General features: G+C 64.7%; 5 protein-coding genes across 5 annotated transcripts; 2 read left to right on the top strand and 3 right to left on the bottom strand.

Annotated features, from left to right (window-relative positions):
- Positions 1–1,585: 1,585 nt before the first annotated feature.
- Positions 1,586–7,033, top strand: MNEG_1378 (acetyl-CoA synthetase; the record flags this gene model as incomplete). Its single annotated transcript, XM_014050139.1, has 15 exons — positions 1,586–1,639; positions 1,973–2,098; positions 2,357–2,440; positions 2,753–2,947; positions 3,239–3,419; positions 3,602–3,732; positions 3,977–4,154; positions 4,379–4,478; positions 4,718–4,862; positions 5,066–5,205; positions 5,414–5,550; positions 5,741–5,861; positions 6,118–6,370; positions 6,597–6,689; positions 6,884–7,033. The coding sequence occupies 15 exons, from the start codon at positions 1,586–1,588 to the stop codon at positions 7,031–7,033; spliced, it is 2,088 nt and encodes a 695-aa protein (XP_013905593.1).
- Positions 7,034–8,049: 1,016 nt separating this feature from the next.
- MNEG_1377 (hypothetical protein) lies at positions 8,050–8,709 on the bottom strand (the record flags this gene model as incomplete). Its single annotated transcript, XM_014050138.1, has 1 exon — positions 8,050–8,709. The coding sequence occupies one exon, from the start codon at positions 8,707–8,709 to the stop codon at positions 8,050–8,052; it is 660 nt and encodes a 219-aa protein (XP_013905592.1).
- Positions 8,710–9,221: 512 nt separating this feature from the next.
- Positions 9,222–13,475, top strand: MNEG_1376 (glutathione S-transferase; the record flags this gene model as incomplete). Its single annotated transcript, XM_014050137.1, has 11 exons — positions 9,222–9,425; positions 9,579–9,719; positions 9,959–10,063; positions 10,298–10,334; positions 10,611–10,669; positions 11,068–11,259; positions 11,487–11,576; positions 11,918–12,032; positions 12,292–12,405; positions 12,674–12,840; positions 13,092–13,475. The coding sequence occupies 11 exons, from the start codon at positions 9,222–9,224 to the stop codon at positions 13,473–13,475; spliced, it is 1,608 nt and encodes a 535-aa protein (XP_013905591.1).
- Positions 13,476–14,027: 552 nt separating this feature from the next.
- Positions 14,028–16,290, bottom strand: MNEG_1375 (THO complex subunit 5; the record flags this gene model as incomplete). Its single annotated transcript, XM_014050136.1, has 5 exons — positions 14,028–14,034; positions 14,557–14,636; positions 14,858–15,064; positions 15,311–16,023; positions 16,158–16,290. The coding sequence occupies 5 exons, from the start codon at positions 16,288–16,290 to the stop codon at positions 14,028–14,030; spliced, it is 1,140 nt and encodes a 379-aa protein (XP_013905590.1).
- Positions 16,291–18,807: 2,517 nt separating this feature from the next.
- On the bottom strand, positions 18,808–21,731 carry MNEG_1374 (hypothetical protein; the record flags this gene model as incomplete). The annotated part of the gene is made up of 8 exons (XM_014050135.1): positions 18,808–19,104; positions 19,333–19,502; positions 19,734–19,831; positions 20,140–20,407; positions 20,541–20,670; positions 20,916–21,053; positions 21,239–21,321; positions 21,536–21,731. The coding sequence occupies 8 exons, from the start codon at positions 21,729–21,731 to the stop codon at positions 18,808–18,810; spliced, it is 1,380 nt and encodes a 459-aa protein (XP_013905589.1).
- Between the last annotated feature and the right edge of the window lie 753 nt (positions 21,732–22,484).

Below are 22,484 nucleotides of genomic sequence, written 5' to 3'. Positions count from 1 at the left end.
GCCGCGTACACGTCACGCCGCCCGCGCCCGCTATGCGCGACGAGCCACCTGTGTCCCCCTATGACACGCCGCCTGCCGACGCCTACCCGTCTGAGCCGACGTCGCCGGTGTTCGAGTCCCCAAAAGACCCGGGTGACGAGTCTGTGATGAGCGATCCAGTTGCGGCCGAGCAGCCTGATGACACGGGCAACACCAGCGAGCCGGGCACCAGGGAGGGTATCCTTGGGGCTGGCGCCAACAGCAGCGCGGGGCGCGTCGGCGGCGAAGGCGCGGGACAAAGGGGGGCTGGGGGCGCTGGTGGCGGTGGCGGCGCAGCGGAGGCTGCAAGGCAAGAGGTCGGCAGCGCGGGTGTGAAGGTGGACAACCCTCAGGATGTGCCGTTTTGGGGCTCGTGAGGTGGCCAAGCGCATGCCTGCATTGGTGGGGGGGACATGTTGATTGGAGGGCCTTGACTTTGTTTTGGCACTGCAAACACGCTTGCAGGTCCAGCAAACAGGTCAAGTCTGCACAGTTGTTAACGTGTGTGGCAACGGGCATGATTGGAGAGTTATGTGACGTGCATTTGTTGTGAGTCAGACGCACTGTAAATCGCATTGCTTGCCACGCCGTTTCCCAGTCAGCTGTGCCTGCACAGGTTCAGGATTTATGCCTGACAAAATGGCAAAAGCAAATGTTGGTTGAGATACCGTGTTCGAGATTTGACTGGACGTGCAACCGCAGACGCCAGCCTGGGTGGGCGGTGTCGAGTCGAAAGGCAGCCAGTGTCCAGGTCGGTTGTGATGACTCCGCGTTGCGTTGCAGGTTCTCCAAAAATGTGGCATAGAATGCTTCCTCGCCCGCCTATGCAGTGCAAAAAACTCTAAACTCGCCCTGGCAACAAGCAACCACAGTCCTGGGCCCGGAGGGCAAGGTTCCAGACGCGCCGAATGTTGCGCGTGTTGGCGACTCGCTCGCGGTGAATGCGGGGAGTCACCTCCACCATGAACGTCTTGCCGACACCCTCGGCTGGCGCACACAGTCGCTTGATTCTTTGATACTGTTTTTTCACGGCACCAGTGACTCAAGACGTACTCAGATCAAAAGTCGCGTGCCAGGACAAGCAGGACGTCCTAGCAGCCGCCATGTTCTTCAAGCGTCTCAGTCAGAAGGGTAAATCCGCCCATGATAATGGCGTAGACAGCAGTCTTCCCACGACCGCTGCCGTGAATGGTGTGTACAGGCTTTGAGACCCCGATCGCTACATTTCAATTGGAGGGCGTAATTGCTTAGATACGGTCCTTGCGGAGCCATGTCGATGCGGCCGAAGCATCCACCGTCATTGGTTGCAACACGATCTGCTAAGCCGCCCAGCTCATGTAGAAACAGTGGGTTGTAACGCGCATGTCCAGCAGCCGGCATGGCCTCTCGGCCCGCCGCGAACGCGTCACCCGCTCGCCACCGTACCGGCCAGTGACGCGCGCGCAGCTGTTGTCGCCCTATCTGACGCGCAGCACAATGCGCACGCACCTCACCCCCAGGCGGCCGACCCGTGGCACGCATTGCTAAGAGCCAGGGCAATGATGCACCCTCGACCACCTCTCTGGGCATGTGGGGCAGCATCTCCAACCCGGCCCGCGACATCGCCACCGCTGCCCTGCCCGTGAGTCGCTGGCTTGCGCGACGGCTCATGGAGGAACACGCAGCGTGCATGGCGGCGCTGGCGCCGGCGTCGTCGCAGCACTGATACTCGAAACCTGGTTGCTGCATGTTGTTGCAGCGCGCAGTTGCCCTGCGCTGCTGCCTATCTCTGCCCGCTGCGCAGCGCCGTCAGCCGCCCTGATGGCCATACATTTCGTTTGGTGGTTTGCAAGACGCATCGCGCGATGCTCAGCCTCGCCTCAGCTGCGCGCCACCCAGGCCCCGAACCAACCCCACCCACCCATGCGCGGTGGACCATCGTTGTCCTGCGCCCCTGCAACGCCAACCCCCGAAGGACAAGGTGGTCGCCGCAGCCGCCGTGGCCCCAGACGCCACCTCCCCGCAGCCCCCTGTGGACCTGGTGCCGCACGTGCCCTCCAACTACCCCCACTTCACCCCCTTTGTGGAGAACGTCGACCAGGTGGGGGACGCACGCTGTGCATGCGTCTGGCCCAAACTGTCTTTCATTGCGCAGGCTCGCATGCGGTCCCCACCTGTTGCGGCCTGGCCAGCTTTGGCCGCCTCGCGCCACCTTTGCAGCCTGAAGCATTCAGCTACACCCCCATTGGCGATGTGAATATCGTCCTGCCCGCTTTCTTCATGGCCGCCTCTGATTTTGCTATGACTGCCTGTCGTCAACCCCATATGGAACGCACCCCGCGCCGCTGCCGGCCCGCAGTACAAGGCAATGTACCAGCGCTCCATTGAGGACCCTGATGGGTTCTGGGCCGACATCGCGTCGGAGTTCCACTGGCACAAGAAGGTGCGGCACGGAAGGCGCGGCGCAGCCTTTGCAGGGCATTGGTTTTGACCATTGACCGATGACCATGAGGGGCGGGACTCGCACGAGTGGGTGGGGACGGCGGGGCGCTTGGGTGGGGCACGTGCACGCTCGGTCCCATCCCTGTGCTTGCACGATGGCGGTACGGACCGCCAATGCACCCGTGCCGCAGCATCTCCGTCCGCTGACAGGCCTGGCACTCACCAATCACACGCCAAACCCTGGCACAACCCTTTCACACCCCCGGAACCACCGTGTCTCCCTGGCCCCTCGATGTAAATCTGAAACCTCAAGTGGGACGAGAAGCACACCTCCTGGAACTTTGACGTGCGCAATGGCCCGATCCACGTGGAGTGGTTCAAGGGGGGCCTCACAAACATCGCCTACAACTGCCTGGACAGGCACGTGGCGGCGGGGCGCGGCGACCAGCCCTGCTTCCTGTGGGAGGGCAATGAGCCCAAGGACTCTGCAGTCATGACCTACAGCCAGGTGGGGTGGGGCGTAGTTGGGGGTGGGGGTGGGGGTTGGGACAGGATGGGGATGCCACATTTCCATTGTGTTGTAGGGATCGGTTGTTGCTGTTGCGGTGGAGAGGGGAGTGAGGACGAGGAGTCTTGAGAGGCCGCCTGAGGCAGTTATGCGGCGCAGGACGCTCCTGGCCCGCCTCGCTTGGTCTCCCCTCCTTGAAACGTGATGCGGCAGACGCACTCTCCACAACCACCTGTCCTGACTGGGCGTCTTCCCATCCTTGGCAACCCCAACATCCCTGACAACCCCCAGGTCTTGGGGGAGGTGTGCAGGATGGCCAACTACCTGCGCTCCATCGGCGTGGGCAAGGGCGACGCGGTGTCCATCTACATGCCCATGGTCTGCGAGCTGCCGATCGCCATGCTCGCCTGCGCGCGCATCGGGGCCGTCCACTCGGTCGTATTTGGCGGCTTCAGCGCCGAGGCGCTCGCGGGTGAGCGCCGCTGCAAGCCCCATCGCGGCTCCCCGCTGCCATTGTCGTCGTGTGCCTGTGTGCCGCCGGCTGCCTCTTGGGGTGCAACCCCGCGCTCTCAAGGTTGGTAGCGCTGACGCCACTACAGTGGCTCCCTGCTCTTAACAGCCCTGTTCTCAACACACCCCACCCCCCGCCCGCAGGCCGCATCGCCGACTGCAAGGCGAAGGTGCTGATCACCTCGTCCGGCGTGATGCGGGGCAGCAAGAAGATCGACCTCAAGGCCATCGCTGACAAGGCGGTGGAGATGGCGGAGCTCAACGACGAGCACCTGGTGGGCGGCCGCGGGTTGATTTCAAGGGGCCGCGGCACCTGTCAATGCGCTGTGTCCGAGTGACGAGCACACGTGTCCAGCAAGCAAGCAGGCGTGCATTTGGAGCGGAGTCGGCTCTGCAACATGAGATGTGTGGTTTTGCAAGAACCGGGTGCTTTTGCAATGCACCCGTCACACGCCAGCGGGCCACAACACCCCTTTCTGACCCCATACAACCCGCTGTGCCTGCCCCCATCAACCCCAGGTCTCCACCGTGGTGGTACAGGAGGTGAAGCACGCCGTTACTCGCGAGCACACGCACTTTGTGCAGGGCCGCGACGTCTGGTGGGAGGACGCGCTCAGGGGCCAGCCCACTGAGGCCGAGGTGGAGTGGGTGGAGGCGGACCACCCCCTCTTCCTGCTCTATACCTCGGGGTCGACCGGTGAGACGGCGGTCGCCGCTTTGACTGATGCATCATCAGCTCATATTGCAGCAGCAGCCCGGCCGCCACGTTGCAATAATAATAATTTGCCGGCCCTAGCAGACCCTCTGAATTGCCACACTTGCGGCTTTGTGAGGGCGTGCGAGCTCGACGGCCCCAACTCCCGGGGATACGCAGCCCACCCACCAGCCCCTCCCCCCCTGTCCCCTCGTTCTGGCGGCCAGGCAAGCCCAAGGGTGTGGTGCACTGCACCGGGGGCTACATGGTGTACACCTTCACCACCACAAAGTACGTCTTCAACATGGCACCAGGGGACGTCTACTGGTGAGCCGCGCCACACATGACCGGGGGCGAACGGCTTGTGCTGCCGTGCACAATCTGCGCACACTGCGCCATCAGCTGGCCACCGCAACCACGACCGTCCCTTGCGCCCCGGAGGGCGGCCGCCTGCGCCCGTTCCCTTGGCCGCTGCACGCCCCCCCCCCCCAAAAAAAACTCCACCCCACCACGCCCTGAACCACATCCCGGCCTGGCCTCGCCCCAACTTGGAATTCCCGCGCCAGGTGTACCGCGGACTGTGGCTGGATCACGGGCCACTCCTACCTGACATACGGCCCCCTGCTGGTGGGCGCAAGCCAGGTGGTGTTTGAGGGCGTCCCCACCTACCCCGCCGCTGACCGTTGCTGGCAGGTGGTCGACAAGTACAAGGTGGGCTTTGACAGGGATTGTTGGGAGCTGGGGAGCGCAAATAACTGTTGCAACACATCAGCGCTGCTGTGCTGACTTCTGGGAGGAGACGGAATCAGGTGCAAAGTTATGATATCCGCTCAATTCTCGTCCAGTCGATCCTCGTTATCTTCCCTGCTGCAACATGCTTCAAATCCCGTTGCACCACCCTGTCAAAATCACAGGTGAAGCAGTTCTACACGGCCCCCACCGCCATCCGCAGCCTCATGCGCGCGGGGGAGCTGTACGTCAAGGAGCACAACCGCGACAGCCTGCGCATCCTCGGCAGCGTGGGGGAGCCCATCAACCCCGAGGCCTGGCGCTGGTGGGTCGCCTCCCTTGCCCTTGCCGCGACGCACGCTTTTATGGCAGTCCATCACATGCAGTTGCAGCGAGCAGGCGCTGTCCTTTTGACGACTTGGTGCCGACGCCCAAGCCTGCATCTGAAGGGGTTCCTTTGACATGATGAGGGAACGCCCGCCTGTCAGCAAAATCGCTGTGGCCTGAACGTTTCCAACGCGTCCCCTTTGCAGGTACCACGACGTGGTGGGTGACGGCAGGTGTCCCATTGTTGACACATGGTGGCAGACCGAGACCGGCGGCCACATGATCACGCCCCTGCCCAACACGTGGCAGCAGAAGCCCGGCAGCGCCACCCTGCCCTTCTTCGGTGGGCGCTCCTCCGCCTCCCGGCGCGGCCTGCCCCTGACCACCCACATCCTGCGCACGCTCGCATGCTACTTTCGTCCCCGCAAGCGATTTATGCCATGTCTGCAATAGCCCGGACGCGACAGCGCCACGCACAACCACAGCCACATGCGCGTGAACATTTTCCCAAATTCGTCTGCCCCCCGACCCAGGCGTGGTCCCCGTGATTGTGGACGACAAGGCCAACGAGCTGCAGGGGGAGGCGGAGGGCATGCTGTGCATCAAGCAGGCCTGGCCCAGCACCCTGCGCACCGTGTACGGGGACCACGACAGGTGCAGGGCACCGACACCCGGGGCCTCCCTACCCGGGGCCTCCCTCCCCAGCACGGCGCCGCCCAGCAAACGGCCTGCCTCGGCTGAAACACCTGCAGATATTGCGTGGAGCACGTTACGACTGGCCGCACATGGAGTTCCAAAGCATTGCTGCTTGCACGCGCGCACAGCCTGTGGCCTCGTGCCGACCCCTATCAACAGTGCCCTCACCAACCCACCCCGCCCCTGCGCTACTTGTCTGTTTGGAAAACCCCAGGTATGAGACCAACTACTTCAAGCCCTTCCCCGGCTACTACTTCTCGGGCGACGGCGCGCGCCGCGACAAGGACGGCTACTTCTGGATCACCGGCCGCGTCGATGACGTCATCAACGTGTCCGGCCACAGGATCGGCACCGCCGAGGTCGAGTCCGCGCTGGTCGCGCACCCCAAGTGCGCGGAGGCGGCCGTGGTGGGTTTTGAGCACGCCATCAAGGGCCAGGGCATCTACGCGTTTGTCACTCTCATGGAGGTGGGCCAAGGGTGTGGGAGCGGGCCTCTCTCAGCGGCGCTCAAAGGGAGCAGTCGCACATGGGCAGAGATGCCTGGGCCTGAGCGGCTCCCCAGGGCTGCAGTCAGAGTGCCGCGTGCCTTGGCTGGCGGCTGGACGCGCTCTGCTATATGTGTTTGCTGGAAGGCATCACTTGAGGCGCTGCTCCTTGCTCACAACGTTACAAACTCTCTCTCCCCCCTCCCAGGGTGAGTCATACACAGAGGACCTGCGGCGCGAGCTGATCGCGAGCGTGCGCAGCCACATCGGCGCATTCGCTGCCCCCGACGCCATCCACTGGGTGAGCTTTAACGGCACCTGACATGCCTGCGCCCTCCGTCCATGGAAACCTCTTGACTGGGTTTTACCCGCCTTGCGCTGCACCCATGCCTTGTGGATCTAGTGCATGCTAGTCTCATCCCCACCCCTCAGCCCTTGATCTTTCGCATAACCTCTCAACGCATCGCCCCCGCGCCTGCCCCCAACCGCCCCCAGGCCCCCGGGCTGCCCAAGACCCGCAGCGGCAAGATCATGCGCCGCGTGCTGCGCAAGATCGCGTCCAAGGAGGAGGACCAGCTGGGGGACATCTCCACCCTGGCGGACCCCAGCGTGGTGCAGCAGCTGGTGGACCTGCGCGGCAAGTGACCTGGGGTGACCTCCGACCTGGTGCTGACATGGCCGCATGACGCGTCCCGACGACCTGACGAGGGTGCGGCGCCTGTGTGCCGCGTTGTGGGGTTGTACACTGGTACGCATGTGTGTTTGTGGGTGCGCGCGGTCCTGGGTTTCTTTGCTGAGACCGGCATCATCCTGCTGGCGACTGAGCTCCTTTCCAGCGGCGTGCGCACTGAAACAGGCTTCTTTGTTGTTTGGGCACGAGCTCGTGCCTTGCATCACGAGCATCGCCGCACGCACGGCCCCTGCGGGCCGCTGCCTGCGCGGCTTCCGGGGGCGCATCTTGGCCTCCAATTTTGGCCGCTGCGGGCCGCCTAGAGCAATCATCAACCGATGAAGGGCCTGAGAGTGGCCGGCGTCTCTCGCCATTTGCCTTTCCGCAAGCTATACTCCATGCACCCTGGTGGAGGCGCATGCACAGCTGTATCACTGCTTTGCAGCTCTTAAACCCCGACCTTGCTGTCAGAAAGTCACCCTAGGCACGGGTGGCAACTTGACTTTGCTTGATGTGTGAGAATTGCAAAACGCACCAATGGCTGTGTTGGCGAGGTGGCTGTTTCTCCCCCTTCACCCGTTGCAAGGGCAGCCCCTCTGCGTCTCAGCCTGTGCGAGTTACAAAATGCATTTTATTCTGGGGCCTGCTCGCATCACACACTGTAAGCCCTGATCGCATCTCACGAAAACAGGGCTCCAAGGAACTCGTGGGGCGCCGGGTTGGCAAGTGAAATCAAGATGAACCAAAAAAAGCCAGCTGAAGACTTGGACATTGGGTCATCAACAAGCGCGCTATGCTGGTGGGGGGCACTCATCGGGCTGGCAGGACCTGGGACGCCCACACTGATGAGGATGGATAGGATTTCAGATTTCGGCCTCCCGCTCCTACCCTAGATCCCCATAGCTGCCTGTCATGTGCGATTGCCTGCTGCTGCCCCTGCTACTGCCGCTGCTGCTGCTGCTGCCGCGGCTGCTGCCACTGCTGCTCGTTGCTACTGCTGCTGCGGCTGTGGCTGCTGCTGCGCTTGCTGCTGCTGCGCTTGCTGCTGCTGCGCTTGCTGCTGCTGCTTGCACGCCAGCACGTACGCCTCAACCGAGTCTGCAAAAGGGTTCTCGTGGAATGCACTGCCACTAATAATGTGGGCAAGCGCAGACTGCTGCGCCGCGGCTGCATTGTTCTGGGGGCCGCTTCCCATCCCGAGCATGCTGCAAGTAGCTTTCACGCGGTCTAAGTAATTTACGTTTGCGGCAGGTGCCCGCGGCTGCTGCCGTTGTTGTTGCTGCTGCTGCTGCTGCTGCTGCTTCTGCTGCTGCTGCTGCTGCTGCTGCTGCTGTTGCTGTTGCTGTTGATGCTGCTGCAGGTGCTGCCCAGCCGGTTGCATGGCTGCAGCGTTCGCTGCGGGCGTTGTCATGTGCGTTTGAGCGGGCGCATGCCGAGGCGTTGGCTGAGCGGCGGGCCAGGCCTGCCCGTTGCCGTGCCGATTCTGTGGCTGATTTCGTGGCCGGCCGCCTGCTTGCTGCTGCTCCTGCTGCTGCTGCTGGCCATAGTAGCCGCCTCCCTGCGTGCCTGATGCGCCTCCCGCAGCCTGCCAACTGCTGCCCACGCCGCTGACTGGCAGCGTCGCCGATGCACCTGTGTGGCCGCCTTGCATGTGGGGCGGCCAGCCCCCTGCCCCTGGCCTGGCTTGCGACCTATAATCAGGGCCCATCGTTCGTTGAGTCAGCATTGTGTGAATGCCAAGGGTATCCAGTGTGGATGCTTCCTTCATTTTGGGCAGTTGTGAGACGCGGCACTGCATACTGCAATGTTCATGCACTGCTTGTGCGGGGACGCATCGCTCCTGGATTACGCGAGACACTGCTTCACCTCACGCACATATATACATGCAAAACATACCTGTATTGTCCAGGACCGGGATACATCGCGGCCAGGGCGTCGCGCGTCAGATCAAATCAGATCAAATCGCGCGGAGTTCAGAGAGAGATCACCTGATTACTTATTCCATAAGCCTGTCAATTGTCCTTGTGCCTGGGCGTGACATTCTGCACCAAGGCTGGCTCGAGTTACTTCGGGCGAGTGAGATCGACGTGGAGCCCGTTTGTGCACAATGTGCTACGCCGTTTGTGCACTTGCACTATCAACTCAACATATTCAGCTCCCGCCATGCGCTCAATGATCGCTCAGCGCGGGCTATCCCTCGCCACAAACTCGGCTCCGCGAAGTGCAGCGTGTAGGGCGATTATCACCAGTCACAGAGACTTCAAATCAGTGGTGCCCGCGCAGCAGCGAGGCCTGACCAGCGGCGTGGCGGCACGTGCGGGGGACATCGGCGCGATGCTTTCAGGCCTGAAGAAGGCGCTTGGACAGGTGGGTGGCTGCAAGGCGGCATCGTCGATCAGCTGTGCACCAAAGCATTGCACGCATAGCGCCGACGTCGACAGCTGCATGTGCGCGAGCTGTGAGCTTGCGGCCAACGTCGCACCTCACCTCACGCGCTGCACGGCTCCGCCCCGTCCGCAGGCTGGCAGCGCGGCCTCCCCGGCGGCCGGCGCCGTGCTGTCCTTCTCTGACACCGCGCCCAGCTGGGAGCAGCTCGAGGAGATTGTCAGGGCGCAGGAGCGCGAGCACGGCGTCAACTTCCTGGCTCCAGACCTGGACAATGTGGGCGCCCGACTGTTGTACGCCTGGGCTGGCCCTCTGGGGTGTCATCTTGCCGCGGCAGCACCTACTGCGCGGCTGTCAAGACTACCGCACGGAGCAGCAAATCAATAGCAAACGCAGGCGCAGTGCAGAGGGACGCGCGGCAGCTGCAGTTGCTGGCCTGCGTGCGGGCACATGTGGGCTTCGTGACGTCCCCCAACTACCCCCTCCTGGGCGCCCCGTCCTCCGCCTTTCCCCAGGGCCCGACCCACCCGCTGGCCCTGAAGCGTACGTTTGGCAGCAGCGAGCCCATCCGCGTGAAGCTGTACCGTGACCATGCGGCGTGGTGCCCGTACTGCCAGAAGGTTGGTCGGGCCATGATTGCTGGATGGGTGCTGCTCTGTGTGCTATGTGCTGTGCGACCATTGTCCTGGTCATGGTACATATCAGCGGCAGGCGCGGCCGGCAGTTGCGTGTCAGCTTGTTGGCTCAGAGGGGCTGAGGTGTGGGTGGCGGGAGCGGTGAGCACTTGGGACCTTGTGTGCATTACTGCCATCACCCGCGCACGCCCTCCGGCCGCCTCAAACCTTCCCGGGCAGGTCTGGCTGCAGCTCGAGGAGAAGAGGATCCCCTATGGTGCGGCAGATGGCGGGCCGCGGCGTTGATGCGCCGCATAATCAATGCGCCCCAGGCCGCATTATGAGTCTGTGAACACAAGGCGGCCTCACATGCAGTCCGCGTGCCGCTGAGGGGCGCCCTGCCCGCAGACTGCACCTGGAAGGCACCGATTGCTGGGCTAGCCAAAGATTACGCCCACTTGACCGCGCCCGCACCCCTCCCTTCCCAATTGTGCCGCCCCTCGACCCCCTCCTCATTCTCAACCGCCTCAACTGCCTCAACTGCCTCAATCAGTGATTGAGAAGATCAACATGCGCTGCTACGGCGACAAGCCGGCTTCCTTCATGGCCAAGGTGGGGGCCAAAGCCTTTCGTTCTTTCGTTGCAGCATGCAATGACGACCGGCAGCGGCGCCCGGCAAATCGTGTCGTCTACTTGACCGCCGGCGACCCAATCCGTCCCTCAAACGCGCTCATCAACTACCACTAATTTTCCCGTTCAGTTGAACACCCCACTCAAATCACCCTCCACCACTTCACGTCCCGCTCCGACCGACCTTCACCCAACCACTTTGTTCCCATCTCTTGCCAAGGCACCTCTCACAAACCCCCATCCCCATCCTCCCTTCCCCAATTTTCAACGCCACCAATCAAGGATGGAACGTGGCCTTAGCTGCCCAATCAACAACAGCGCAGCAAGCTGCGTGATTAACAACCCCTGCTACACCGCACCGCGCCACCGGGCCCACTCAGGTCCCCAACGGCCTGCTGCCCGTGCTGGAGATCGACGGCCGCGTCGTGACCGAGTCCAGTGTCATCATGGGCCTGCTGGAGGACGCCTTCCCGGACCACAAGCCCCTGCTGCCGCCAAAGGGCAGCGAAGCGCGCGCGCGCGCGGAGGCGCTGATGCGGCTGGAGAGGAGGTTCTTTGGGACGTGGCTCGAGGTGGGTGGGATTCTCCTGAGTTTGTGTGGATGACAGAGGGTAGCGGACGAAATTGGGAAGTTGGACAGGTGCATGAGGCGACAAGAAGGGTTCGAGGGGGTGTAATCTCCAAACTGGTGAGTTTGGCAGATTCCTGGCAATGGTGGGGCATTATATAGCGCACGGCGTTGCTGCCAAAAGGGCATCACTGACATTCAATCCCCCTGGCTGCGCCCTCCGCCGTGCAGTGGCTGTGCAGCGGCTGGGGCCAGCCTGCGGCGCAGGCGGGCTTTGAGCGCACCATGGACGCCGTGGCAGAGGCACTGCAGGCCGAGGGGGTGAGGGGGGCCGGTCTGTGCAAATATCAACGGACCCATTTCGCTTCCTGTACTTTGTGCTCACAGGCTTAGCCATTCTGAGGTTGGCTTGCCATGCACCAGCTGGGACGCACGGCAGGCCGCCTGCCGCGGCGAGGCGCACTGTTTTGCGCGGCCCCGCAGCCCTGGCTACCCCCTGAGCCCCTGCTCCCACCCCGCTCTTGGATTGCCGCCCTCGGCATTCCTCCCTGGCCTCAAAAACCACGTGTTGCTGAAGTCCCGACCTATGCGCGCGCAATCAACTCACTGTGCTGGCGGCCTCCACCCTCCTTCCCAAAACAAACCACCCGCCCACCCGGCAGGGCCCCTTCTTCCTGGGCGCTGACATCAGCCTGGTGGACATCACCTTTGCACCCATGCTGGAGCGCGCCAACGCCAGCCTCGCCTACTACAAGGGGTTCTTCATCCGCGGCAAGGGTGGGTGCGGCGCGACCGACACGGGTGGCTGTTTGGGGACGGCGCACGCAAACCAGCCGTTTGCACCTGGGGGAGGGTGGCCGTGCGTGCACGCCCCGGCGCCGGCCGGGCTGCCCTTGTGCGAGCCATGCCGGCAGCTTATCCTGAAAACACCCCCCACCTCCAGCCTCCTCCACCTTTGGCAGGCGCACCCGTTTGACTTGCTGACGCCTGACACACAACGCCCCTATCTTCCTCCCTCCACGCCTCTTGTCTTCAGGCCAGTGGCCGGCGGTGGAGCGGTGGTTTGAGGCGATGGAGGCGCGCCCCACCTACCTCGGCACCCGCAGCGACCACTACACCCACTGCCACGACCTGCCGCCGCAGCTGGGAGGTGCGCTCACGCTCAACTCCCGCACGCGCCTCTCGTCCTGTCGTACGTGGCGCTTGGTTTGATAACCGCGCGCATCGCTCGAGCCAAAGGCGCACGGCTGCTGCGTCGGCAGCCCTGTCTGTGCCGACAAAGCACACCGTGTCGTCCGTCGTTGCGGCCTGGGCAAGCCCCACGCGTGCAACGCTCGGCGCGGTCGCCTGGCACCGTCCTGCAGCCCTGTGCGTGCCAACAAAGCATGTTTGCTATCGCCGTTATGTGGGCCCCGCAGGCTGCTACATGAGCGACGCCGGGGAGCCCTGGGCGGCCGCCATCGACGGCCAGGACGGCAGCAGCTGGCGCCTGCCCCTGGCGCCCCTCGGGCCGGCGGCGCTGCCGGAGCCGTACTCTGTCCCGGAGAACCCGCCGGCCGACCGGCTGGAGGCGGCGGCGCGCATGGTGGGTGTTGCGGCCGCAAGACCTGATGCCGGCCGTTGCTTGCGACAGGGCCTGCCCGCAACTGCGCCACAATTGCGCCTGCCTGCCTGCCTGCCTGCCTGCTTGTTTGCCTGCCTGCCTGCCTCCCTGCCGCCCTGCCTGTCCCCTTGTCTTTTCACCTGATTTGTTCACAGCTACCACCACGAGAGACTCAGCGCCAACCACACCAACCTCAACTCTTGACACACTCGTCGTCACTTGACCCCCCACAGGTCGCGAACCACAAGCCGATCGTGCGCTTCGCCCTCCGCGGCCCCGGCCGCCCCGGCGCGCGCCCCGTCAGCGCGCCGCTCGCGGACCCGACCGCCGTCCCCGCCGACGCGCCCGCGCCTGCGGTCGACGCTGCGCTGCGGCACGTGGTGCACGCGCTGCTGGCGGGGGTTGAGGCGAAGCAGCTGTCCAAGGACCACGCCCTGCTGGTCGCGGAGGGCGGGGCCAGCTGGCCGGGCAGCTTCCAGGGGTCCGACGTGTTTGCGGCTGCTGAGTACCTGCGGGACAGGGTCGGGGTGCCGAGGGACATGCGGATGCCGGCGGCGCGGCAGCTGCGGGCGCATTTGAACTGGCTGATCGACAGCCTGCGGCCAGCGGCGGCGTAGGGCGGATGACTGGACACGCGTGTTTGTACCCTTGAGAGAGGCACAGGCTGCAGCTTACGCTCATATGCTTTTGTTAGCTGTTCTTTCCTATGAGTGAGCGTTTGTCACCCAGATTGGCCTGGCTGTTGTCGCAAGTCATTGGGCGCAGTGCAACCTACGCAATCAGCTGTGGGTGTTTATGCCCCCGGTGCACATCGTAATGCTCTGACATCACACAATTGACCAGGGCCTGCTGTGTCGTTTCTCTCACCACATTGAACAATAGTCAGTCAAGATCACCATACAGTTTCATGCCCATATGCATGTAACCTTGGCTGAGAGTGCGGCTCCCTTTCACAGTCAATGAGGTCCGATCAATGCCGGCCGCAAAAGCGGCCGCAGCAGCCCATCAAAGCTGCAAATGTGTTACATGGCGCGCGGCCCCATTAAATGAGCGCAGCCGTTGGGGCGGCTGGCAGCATCTGTGGCTCGTCCACTCAGCCAGATCCGTCCTGTCGCGCCGGTCCAGGCGCGGGCGGCCTCATCCCGCCGCCACCTCCTGCAGCCTCTCCACTAGAGCCTGCGGGATGCGGTGTTCCTGTTCTGTTGAAGGGTGACACTACGCACGTGCTGCCCTTATGTGGGTGCAAGCAAGCCCCAGTAAGGCCCCCGGCACGCCCTCGCGCACGCACGGACTTGGGAGCTTGCCTGAATGCGCTGCTGCCTTCTGTGAGCCGCGAGCGCGTCGAGCGTCGCCGCCACCGCCTGCTGCTCCGCAGCCGGCGATGTGGCTGGCGGCAGCGAGGGGATAACATCCACCCCTGCCAGGTCCTGCGCCCACCTGAAAAGCCAAAGTGATACGGCATCGTGTGTGTTTGAGTGGGGGGGTGCGCATGGGTGTGTGAGCATGCGATTGTGTGGCTGGGTTTGCCCACAGGAGTGCTGGGCAACAAAAAGGGCCTGAGGGCTGATGTGAGGCGCTGGGCGCAGAGGAGCCGGGGGGAGGGATCGCTGGCAGTGGCTATGCAAGCAGCTGCTGCAGCCCAGAAAGCTGCACCGCAGCGGAAGCCGGTGGGTGGGGCACGGGGCTAGGCGGCCGCACCGGAAGGGACGGGCCGGCGCTGCCGCGCTGCCAAACTGGTAGGGCCCCGGCCCCGCCAGCTGCGCCAGGACCTCGTAGCCCTGGGGAGTGATGTTTGGGATGAGAAGTCACGTTGGTGGGGGCTCACAAAGTGGTGGAGGCGCCACGCAGGGAGACAGGAGGGCCGATTGCGGAGCAGCGGGCCGCAGGGCCGCCGCGGGCCCGAGCGACACCGTGGCTTGCCCCAAGCAGGGCATGCGGGGCGGGGCACGCGGATGCCCTTCAGCTGCGCGTCCAGCATGAGACCCGCCAGCCGCCCCACCTCGCCATCCCCCTCATCGCCGGGGAAGAGGGCGCTCAGCAGCGCAGCCCCGCCGCCCGCGCCGCCGCCGCTGCCGCCGCAGCAGCAGGCGCCCACGAGGCCCGGCCTCTGGTAATAGTCGAATCGGACCTCGAGCAGCGGCTGCTGCTGCTGTCCCTGCGGCTGCCGGCTGCTCAGGAGGGACACCACCACCGACAGCGGGTGCACCTGCGATTTGCGTACGCGCGAGCGCCGCAGCCGTCGCAGCAGCAGCAGCAGCAGCAGCAGCAGCAGCAGCAGTAGCAGCAGCAGCAGCAGCAGCAGCAGCAGCAGCAGCAGCAGCAGCAGGGCATGCCATGGGTCAATGCTAGAGCCCACGTCACACGAGGCGTACTCAATGCTGTTTCAGCCCCATTCATGATCACTAGCCCTGTCAGCTGCTTTCTGCTGCGACCAATCAACACGAGCGCTCACCTCATACAGAACCCCAGCCGCCTCCTCCTGCCGCCGCCGCTTGCTCGCTGGCCCCTGCGCCACCTCCCCGCCGCCGCTGCCGCTATCGCCGCCCCGAGCGCCTGGCGCGCCGGCCCCTGCCGCCGCGAGCCGGGCAGCTGCCTCTGCCGCATCCCCCTCGAGCCGAACACCAATGGGCAGTCCCAGCGCGTCGCGCGCCGCTGCAAACTGATAATTGATGGCCCACAACGGCGCCGGCAGCAGCGTCGCCGCTCGTTCCGGCGCGCGCAGCTGCAGCCGCGGCCCCAGCACGTCCAGCAGGGGGCCCCCCGCCTGCTCCAGCCCGCGCAGCGGCGCCTTGAGCGCCGAGAGCCGCGCCTTGTCCGCCGCCGCGCGGCCCGCCTCGCGCTGCCGCTCCGCGCGCGCGCTCTTCAGCGCGTCGCCGAGCGCCTTGCGCGCGTTGAGCTCCGCCGTGAGGCGCGACAGCATCAGCGCGTGCGGGGCTAGCTGCGCTCTGCCCGCAACCGCGCCTGCGCCGGCGAGGGCCTCTGCCTCTAGCGGCGGCAGCTGGATCTCCTCATCCGGGTATGCGCTGCGGTAGCTGGTGCATGCGGCGATCTCGCGGACGTAGAACTGCTTCTCATACAGGAGGCTGTTGAGGCGCAGCACCGCGGCGTCGAGGCCGGCCTTGGCGGCCGCGGCGCGCTCGCGCGCCGCCTCGCCGGAGAGGGCGGCTGCGGCGCGGGCGGGCGCGGGGGCGGGGGCGCCGCGTGAGCGCGGGGTGTGCATGCCTGGCGCCGCTTCGGGGACAAGCAGTGGGTTTCGGCCCTAGAGGCGGCATCGCGGGGTGGGGCTGCGCCCAGCACACCTGCACGATGCTCCTGGCGCGCGCGCAGCAGCGCGACAGTGCCAGCGCGGCAGGCGTCTTGGATGGCCACTGGGTCCGCCTGCTTCTTCTTGAGCTCAACTATATGAGCCACAAGGCCCGTCAGCGCGTCCATGACGGCTGACAGGGGGCTCCCTAGAGGCGATTTCAACGCGAGATCACTTCGATCGGCCGACTGTTGCGACTTGAATAGAATGAGTTTAAACGCGTGACACAATTGCGGAGCTGTATTCAACAAACCTGCATCGCCCACGTACCTGCTAGACAAGCGCCACCAGGACGCCGCCACACACCTCGCACAAGGCTGCACTCCACCTGCACTCCACTGACCGCGCCGGCTACACTTAACGACAATTCACAGCTGTTTTCATGTGCGCTGAAATCAGCCTGTTGAGGCAAGGTGGAATGTTGTGCAATGGAGAACAGGCGTGCTGGGGAGAAGATGCGGTAACACCGCAAGCACCAGCTGGATGTGCCACAATCATTGGCCTGATAAACGCTGGGGTGTCTGCACCTTCAACGAATTGGGGCTCTCCAGCAAACCCAGCCACAAACGACCCCAACATAATGTTGGCTGTTATGCTTCCATGTTATTATTACCAACTGTGTGCAACACACTTGTTTGATATGTCTCAAGAACCCCTCAGGTAGTGGCAGCTCCGGTGGTTTGGGGCGCAGCTGCAGGGTGCGCAAAACACTTACCCTGTAGAGGTTGCTTTTGCTTTGTTGTCAGCGTGATACTAGCCTGATTTCAGTTGGAAAAAATACGCTTGTTGCAAGCACGCACAGTTTGAAGGGGCGGCACTATTTCATAATATATAAACAACAAAAGAAGCCACGGGCGAGGCACACAGCCAAGCCTTGGGCTTTATTTCAGGTCGCCAACCTGATCCTCAACCCTTGTTCCTGCAGCGCCGGGGGTTGGGCCCTCATTACCCCCAACCCGCCGCAGCAAGTTGGGTTCACCAGAGGGGGATTTCCCGTGTTCTGCGGCACACGGAGGGAAAGCCACGCCACCAGCTCCGCCAGCTCCACCAGGGATCGAACCACAGACGCCTCCATATGGACTTGACGGCTGAAACCTCTCCGCCACGGTTGTCTCCGCCACGATGAGCAACCTGCGATGCAATGAACCCCTCTTCATGCAATTCTAAACCCGAACATGCTGCTTTTCTCGTCTCGAGCAACGAAGTGTGCGCGCACCATCTCTTCGAACGCTCTCGGCTTTTTTGAGTTGCGAGCGGTTTGCAGCACCCGGGGTTCTCTGCAGACCGTCCGCAGCGAGACGGCAAAGGCTACTCGTGTACAATGATTTCTTCGTAGTGGCCTGCACGAATGAAACATGCCGTGGGCCCTATGGGCTGGAGTATGGTACTGTACCGTGCTTGGCCTTTGGCTTGCACAGCCTGGGCAGCAAGATGAGGTAGACCTTCCATCCGCTTGAACACCACTTGTTTCCACCCCGTGGAGGCCAAGTTGCGCCTGCTTTATGTCTTGCCGCAGCGCCAGCTGTTCGGCCAGGGGTGGGGTGCTTTACCCGGTGACCCTGCCACAGGGTGCGTGTGCATGTATATGTGCATGTATGTGTGGCGTGCTTGTGCTCTCGCCTGCCCTGCCCACCTTGGCGGGGCCCATGGGTCGTGGGGCCGGCAGTCGCGGCGGCTGTCTCTTATTGATTATGCAGAATGTAACTAATTAGCTTCGGTGCGCCGCTTTGCGCAACATGAAATTTTTGAAAAGCTGGTGCATTCGCGGGTTGCGGCGAAAAGAAACGGCCCCGTCCCCGGCAGGCCGCCGCGCCCTGCGTCATACCTGGCCGTGTGCACCCTTGCGTGACCCCGCAGGTGGATTGACGGGCCGTTCCTGATGACGCTACGGCGCAACTCCATACCGAGACTTGGCGACGGGGATGGCGGGGATGGGGAGAGGGCTGCGGCCGGGAAGAGGGACGAGCCTGAGGAGATTGACGACTTGCGGGCTCATTTGGACGGCGGAGGGGGCGGCGCAACTGCAGGGGGCGACGGGGGCGTGTGGGCGGACGACCCCGCCCTCTGAGCCGTCAACAAGCGCGACCCTCCCGTCTGTGCGCTGCGCACACAGTATTTAGGCTGTAGGCGCAAGGAAGTAACACGAGCCTGGGCCCGTCGTCGAGGTTGGATCTAAGCCCGGCGTGCATGACTTGCAAGGCGCGGCAGCTGTGCTTAACTGTGCCATGTTCTGGCACAGTTAAGGTGCATCACTGAGGGGGGGGAGGCGCAAGGTTGCGAGGGCGAGCTCCGTTACTCTTAATGCCAGGTGAAAGCGATGACCGAGTCACAGCAGTGAAAGACAAGAGCAACGCCTGCAATCATGGACGGCACTTCACGCAGGGGCTGGCTTCCTGCAGCTGTTTGTGGGTTGGCACCCCAATCTAGACCTGAGCTGCAAGGGAAAGTACCAGGTCACACGGGACTACAGCTGCATAGGCGACCGCCATAAGAGAGCGGCAATGGACCTTGAAGAGCAGCAAGGAGCGTGCCCAGTGCAACACCTAGGCGCCCATGCACCCAGAAACTCGCGCACGAGCGAGGCTTGGGGGCAGCAAGCGCCGCCCCCCGGCCCTCTCCCCCTGCCCCAGTGCGTGTCGTCGACCTCACGCCGCGCCGCCCTCTCCCGCTGCGGCCAGTATCCTGTCCAGCGCCGCCTGGTCCAGCAGCTGCCCCGCCTCCACCGCGCGCTCCGCCCCCGCAGCCACCACCTCGTCAACCAGCTGGGCCACGCCCTCCGCGCCGCCGCCGCCGCCGCCGCCCGCAAGGCGCAGCAGGCGGGGGCGGAGGTAGGCGGCGTCGAGCTGCAGCTGCTGCAGGCCAGCGCGGCCTAGGGTCTGAAGGCGCACGCTCTCGGCCAGGGACTTGAGGCCGGAGGCGGCGATCGCCCCCAGGAGGGCGGCCTGGCGCAAACAAGGGCACGAGAAGAGCGGGCGAGTTGGCGTTCCTGGGGGACCATCTCGGCCCAAAACCATGCCACCATTAGGCTGCACATATGAACGATTGATCTCGATAACTTTTATAGTCTGAGGCAGGGCAGCACCCAGGCGTCTGAGCTGTACGCCGCGATCCGCCCACACAGCCCCATGAGGAGGGGTCCAAAAAAGCGTGAATCTGCCGGCCCACCCCACCTGCGTGAACTTCACGGTCCCCGTGATCTTGGTACGCGCCCTGAACAGCCGCGCCACGCCCCTCTCGACCGCCACGCTGCCCAGGGCGTACCCCGGGTCGCGGTCCGACACGCTGCTGCCGCCGCCACGGTGGTGGCCGGCGCCGTCCTTCCGCAAGGCGTCAGCGGGGCCTGGGCGTGGACCCGTTGTGAATTTTTAGGGTTGAGGGTGTAAGGTTCAGGACAGGACAGGGCCGTTGCGAAGATTCAGAAGCAAGGGGGCACGTTTCCTGACCTGAGCAACACCTGCTGCATGTTTACAGCAGTCGTGGGCTCTGCAGGAGGGGCGCCAAGACTCATCGAGAGGGGAGGCGGGGTCGGGCTACCGACGAGGGACGCGACAGGGGGGCCCGAGCCTCGCACCTTGCACGCGGCCGCCGCTGGCCTCCACCAGCCGCTCAACCTCGGCCTCCGCGCGGCCCAGCCGCTCCAGCAGCAGGTCACACACCGGGCGCGGCGCCCTTGAAGATGACACACGGAGAGGGGGGTGTTGGCGGGAAGGGGGGGGGGGCGGATCGAGGGGAAGTGGTGCCTCAAGGGTGCGCATGGGCGGTGCCTGGCCTGCGCCGCGGCAAGCATGCGCGGGGGCCATGCATGCAAGTAGCCTGACCCCACATGGTCCACGTTGGATAATGGCGGCAGGAGAGCGCCGCCGAGCGCCACGGCTCCCCATCCTGCAACGGCTGCCGGACGCCACGCCGCGCACCGCCCCAACCCCACCCCCTGCGACACCTCGGGGCGCCCAAAGGCGCGCAGCCCGCGCGGTCACCTGGGCTCTGACGCGTCCAGCCAGTTGGTGGCGCCGCTGCTGCGCCCGACCGCCAGCGCCAGCGCGCGCCCGTGCGCCTCCACGTACGCCGCCAGCAGCAGCTGCGCGGCGGTGCCCATGCGGCGCGCGACCTCGCCGGCCAGGAAGGGCGGCGGCTGGTCCGGGTCCCCGGACTGGGGCGGGAAGTTCATCGCGAGCTCCTCCATCACGGCGGGCACCGTGGCGGACTCCATGAACAGGCACAGCTTGGCCAGGAGCAGCAGCAGGCCTGCGGGCGCCGTACGCGCCGCAGCGTGTCAGGGGAGAGAGTTGGCCAGGGGTGGTGCACGAACAGCACGGATGCACATGCCAAGCGGATCCAAGCAAGCAGCTGGGACGCGGCGGCGGCGAAGAGCGCGTACCTGTCTTGGGCTCGCCGCTGCTGGCACCAGCGCCGCTCCATGCGCGCGTGCGCGCCGCGGCGCCGCCGGGCTCTTGGCCTGAGGGGGGCGCGGCCGCCGCGCCCTCTCGCAGCAGAGACACCGCGTCATCCTGTGGGTTTATGATGGGAAAGTGGCCGCGCAACCCAAATATTTGCGGAGCTAACCTAAGACCACCCTTGCTTTTGATTTTGTTTTTTATTCCAGCTTGCATGAAACTAGCAAACCAAGCCTCGCTTGATGATCACTAGAAATGTGTCAAGAAGAGAGGAGACACGTGCCATCAGAGCAGCCAGTGTGCGCTCCGCCCCTGTAACCAGGCAGCTGCTGGCGTCCCCCCCCCCCCCCAAAACGCACCTTGACGCGGCCCAGGGCCATGAAGCCGCCGACCAGCCCCGTCAGCAGCGCCTGCATCTGTCCTGCCGTGATGTCGCCCAGCTGCGGCAGGACGGGGCCCACCAGGGCCGCGTGGCGCTGCTGGTACGCGCGCAGGCCCTGGGCAGAGGGTGCAGGCCCAGTGCGCGCTTGAGATTCATGGTTGACAAGGACCAAGACGGCAAGCGCAGATGGGTGCGTGCGATGCAGGCTCCGGGAGTGCGGCCTGTCCCTAACAGGCAGTGCGCCGCAGGGCAAGCCGGGGCAGGCACGCGTGCGGCCTGCAACCTGCGTCTCAAGGTCACCTGCAGCATGGCCATGGTGCACCGCTGGATGGCCTCTGAGGTGCACGCAAACGCGTCCGCCAGGGGTGCCGCCGCATCGGCTCCTGTGGGGGTTCCGGAATGGGAGGGGGAGGGGTGCATGGGCAGACATCAGCAGCCGCGCGGCCTGCACGCTTCCAGAAGCACACGGGCGCCGATGGCTCGATCCCGCCCCTTGACTCTGAGTCAAGACACGCGTGCAGCCGCGAGCCAACCGCACATCATGCCTGCCAGACGCCGCCGCAAGAGCGGTCGCCGCCGCCGCTGCTCCGCGCGCACCGGGCTTGTCCGGGCCGTCCCCTAGCTGCGCCAGCAGCGCCTTCACCGCCAGCCCCGCGCGCTCCTCCAGGGCGCCAAACGCCGCCGTCACGTGGCCGCGCACCGCCTGCTCCGTCGCCGCGGCCGCCCAGTCGCGCAGGCCGAGCTCGGGAAGCTGCTGGGCGAGCTGGGTGACGTCAGCGGTGACGGTCTCCATGGCCTGTGGGGGGGGGGGGTAAAATTGGCAGGTGGCGGAGAGGGGAAGCAGCGTCGGCAGGTCGCGGACGGGCGGCCTGCCTGTCGGCGTGCCGAGGTGCACCAGCTTTGGCTGCGATCGTAGCCATTCTCAGCTCAGGACAACACTTGGATTCACTCTCTGATAGCGTGTCGGCTACACTGTCAAGCGAGCGATGGTTTCGCAGCCGAGCAGGTGCAGCGCCGTGAGGAGCGCTGGCGCTGGCGCCTGCAACCCTGCCGCTTTGCGCCCCGCCCACCTCTGCCACCGCGTCGGCGCCCCACTCCGCAGAAAACTGGAGGGCCGGCCCCCCGGGGTCGAGCCGCCCGCCTTCCGCCGCCGCGGCCTCCAGGCAAGCGGCGGCCGCCACCACCGCCTTTGAGTGGTCGTCCACTGCCCGCCTGGAGGCGGGAGGGGTGGGGGGGAGGAGGCGCGTGCGGGGGCGATTGGGTGCAGGTGGGCTTTGGTCGGCCAAGGGCGCGGCCGCCTGGGTCCAGACCGGGCCGGTGCGATGAGTCGGCCTGCCAACGTTGGCATGCGGCTGCACGAATTCGCTGCAATTCTGCATGCGCATGTGCGCCTACACGCGCGTGAGACAGACACACGCACGCTCACACACACACACGCGCGCGCACACACACACACACACACACACACACAAAGCACACACACACACACAAAGCACACACACACAAGCATCTACATACACACACTGCCCCACCACGCCGTCTGCTC

Source organism: Monoraphidium neglectum (genome assembly GCF_000611645.1).
Source record: "Monoraphidium neglectum strain SAG 48.87 unplaced genomic scaffold scaffold00136, whole genome shotgun sequence".
Classification (NCBI taxonomy): domain Eukaryota; kingdom Viridiplantae; phylum Chlorophyta; class Chlorophyceae; order Sphaeropleales; family Selenastraceae; genus Monoraphidium; species Monoraphidium neglectum.
This window is presented reverse-complemented; position numbering and strand designations above follow the sequence as displayed.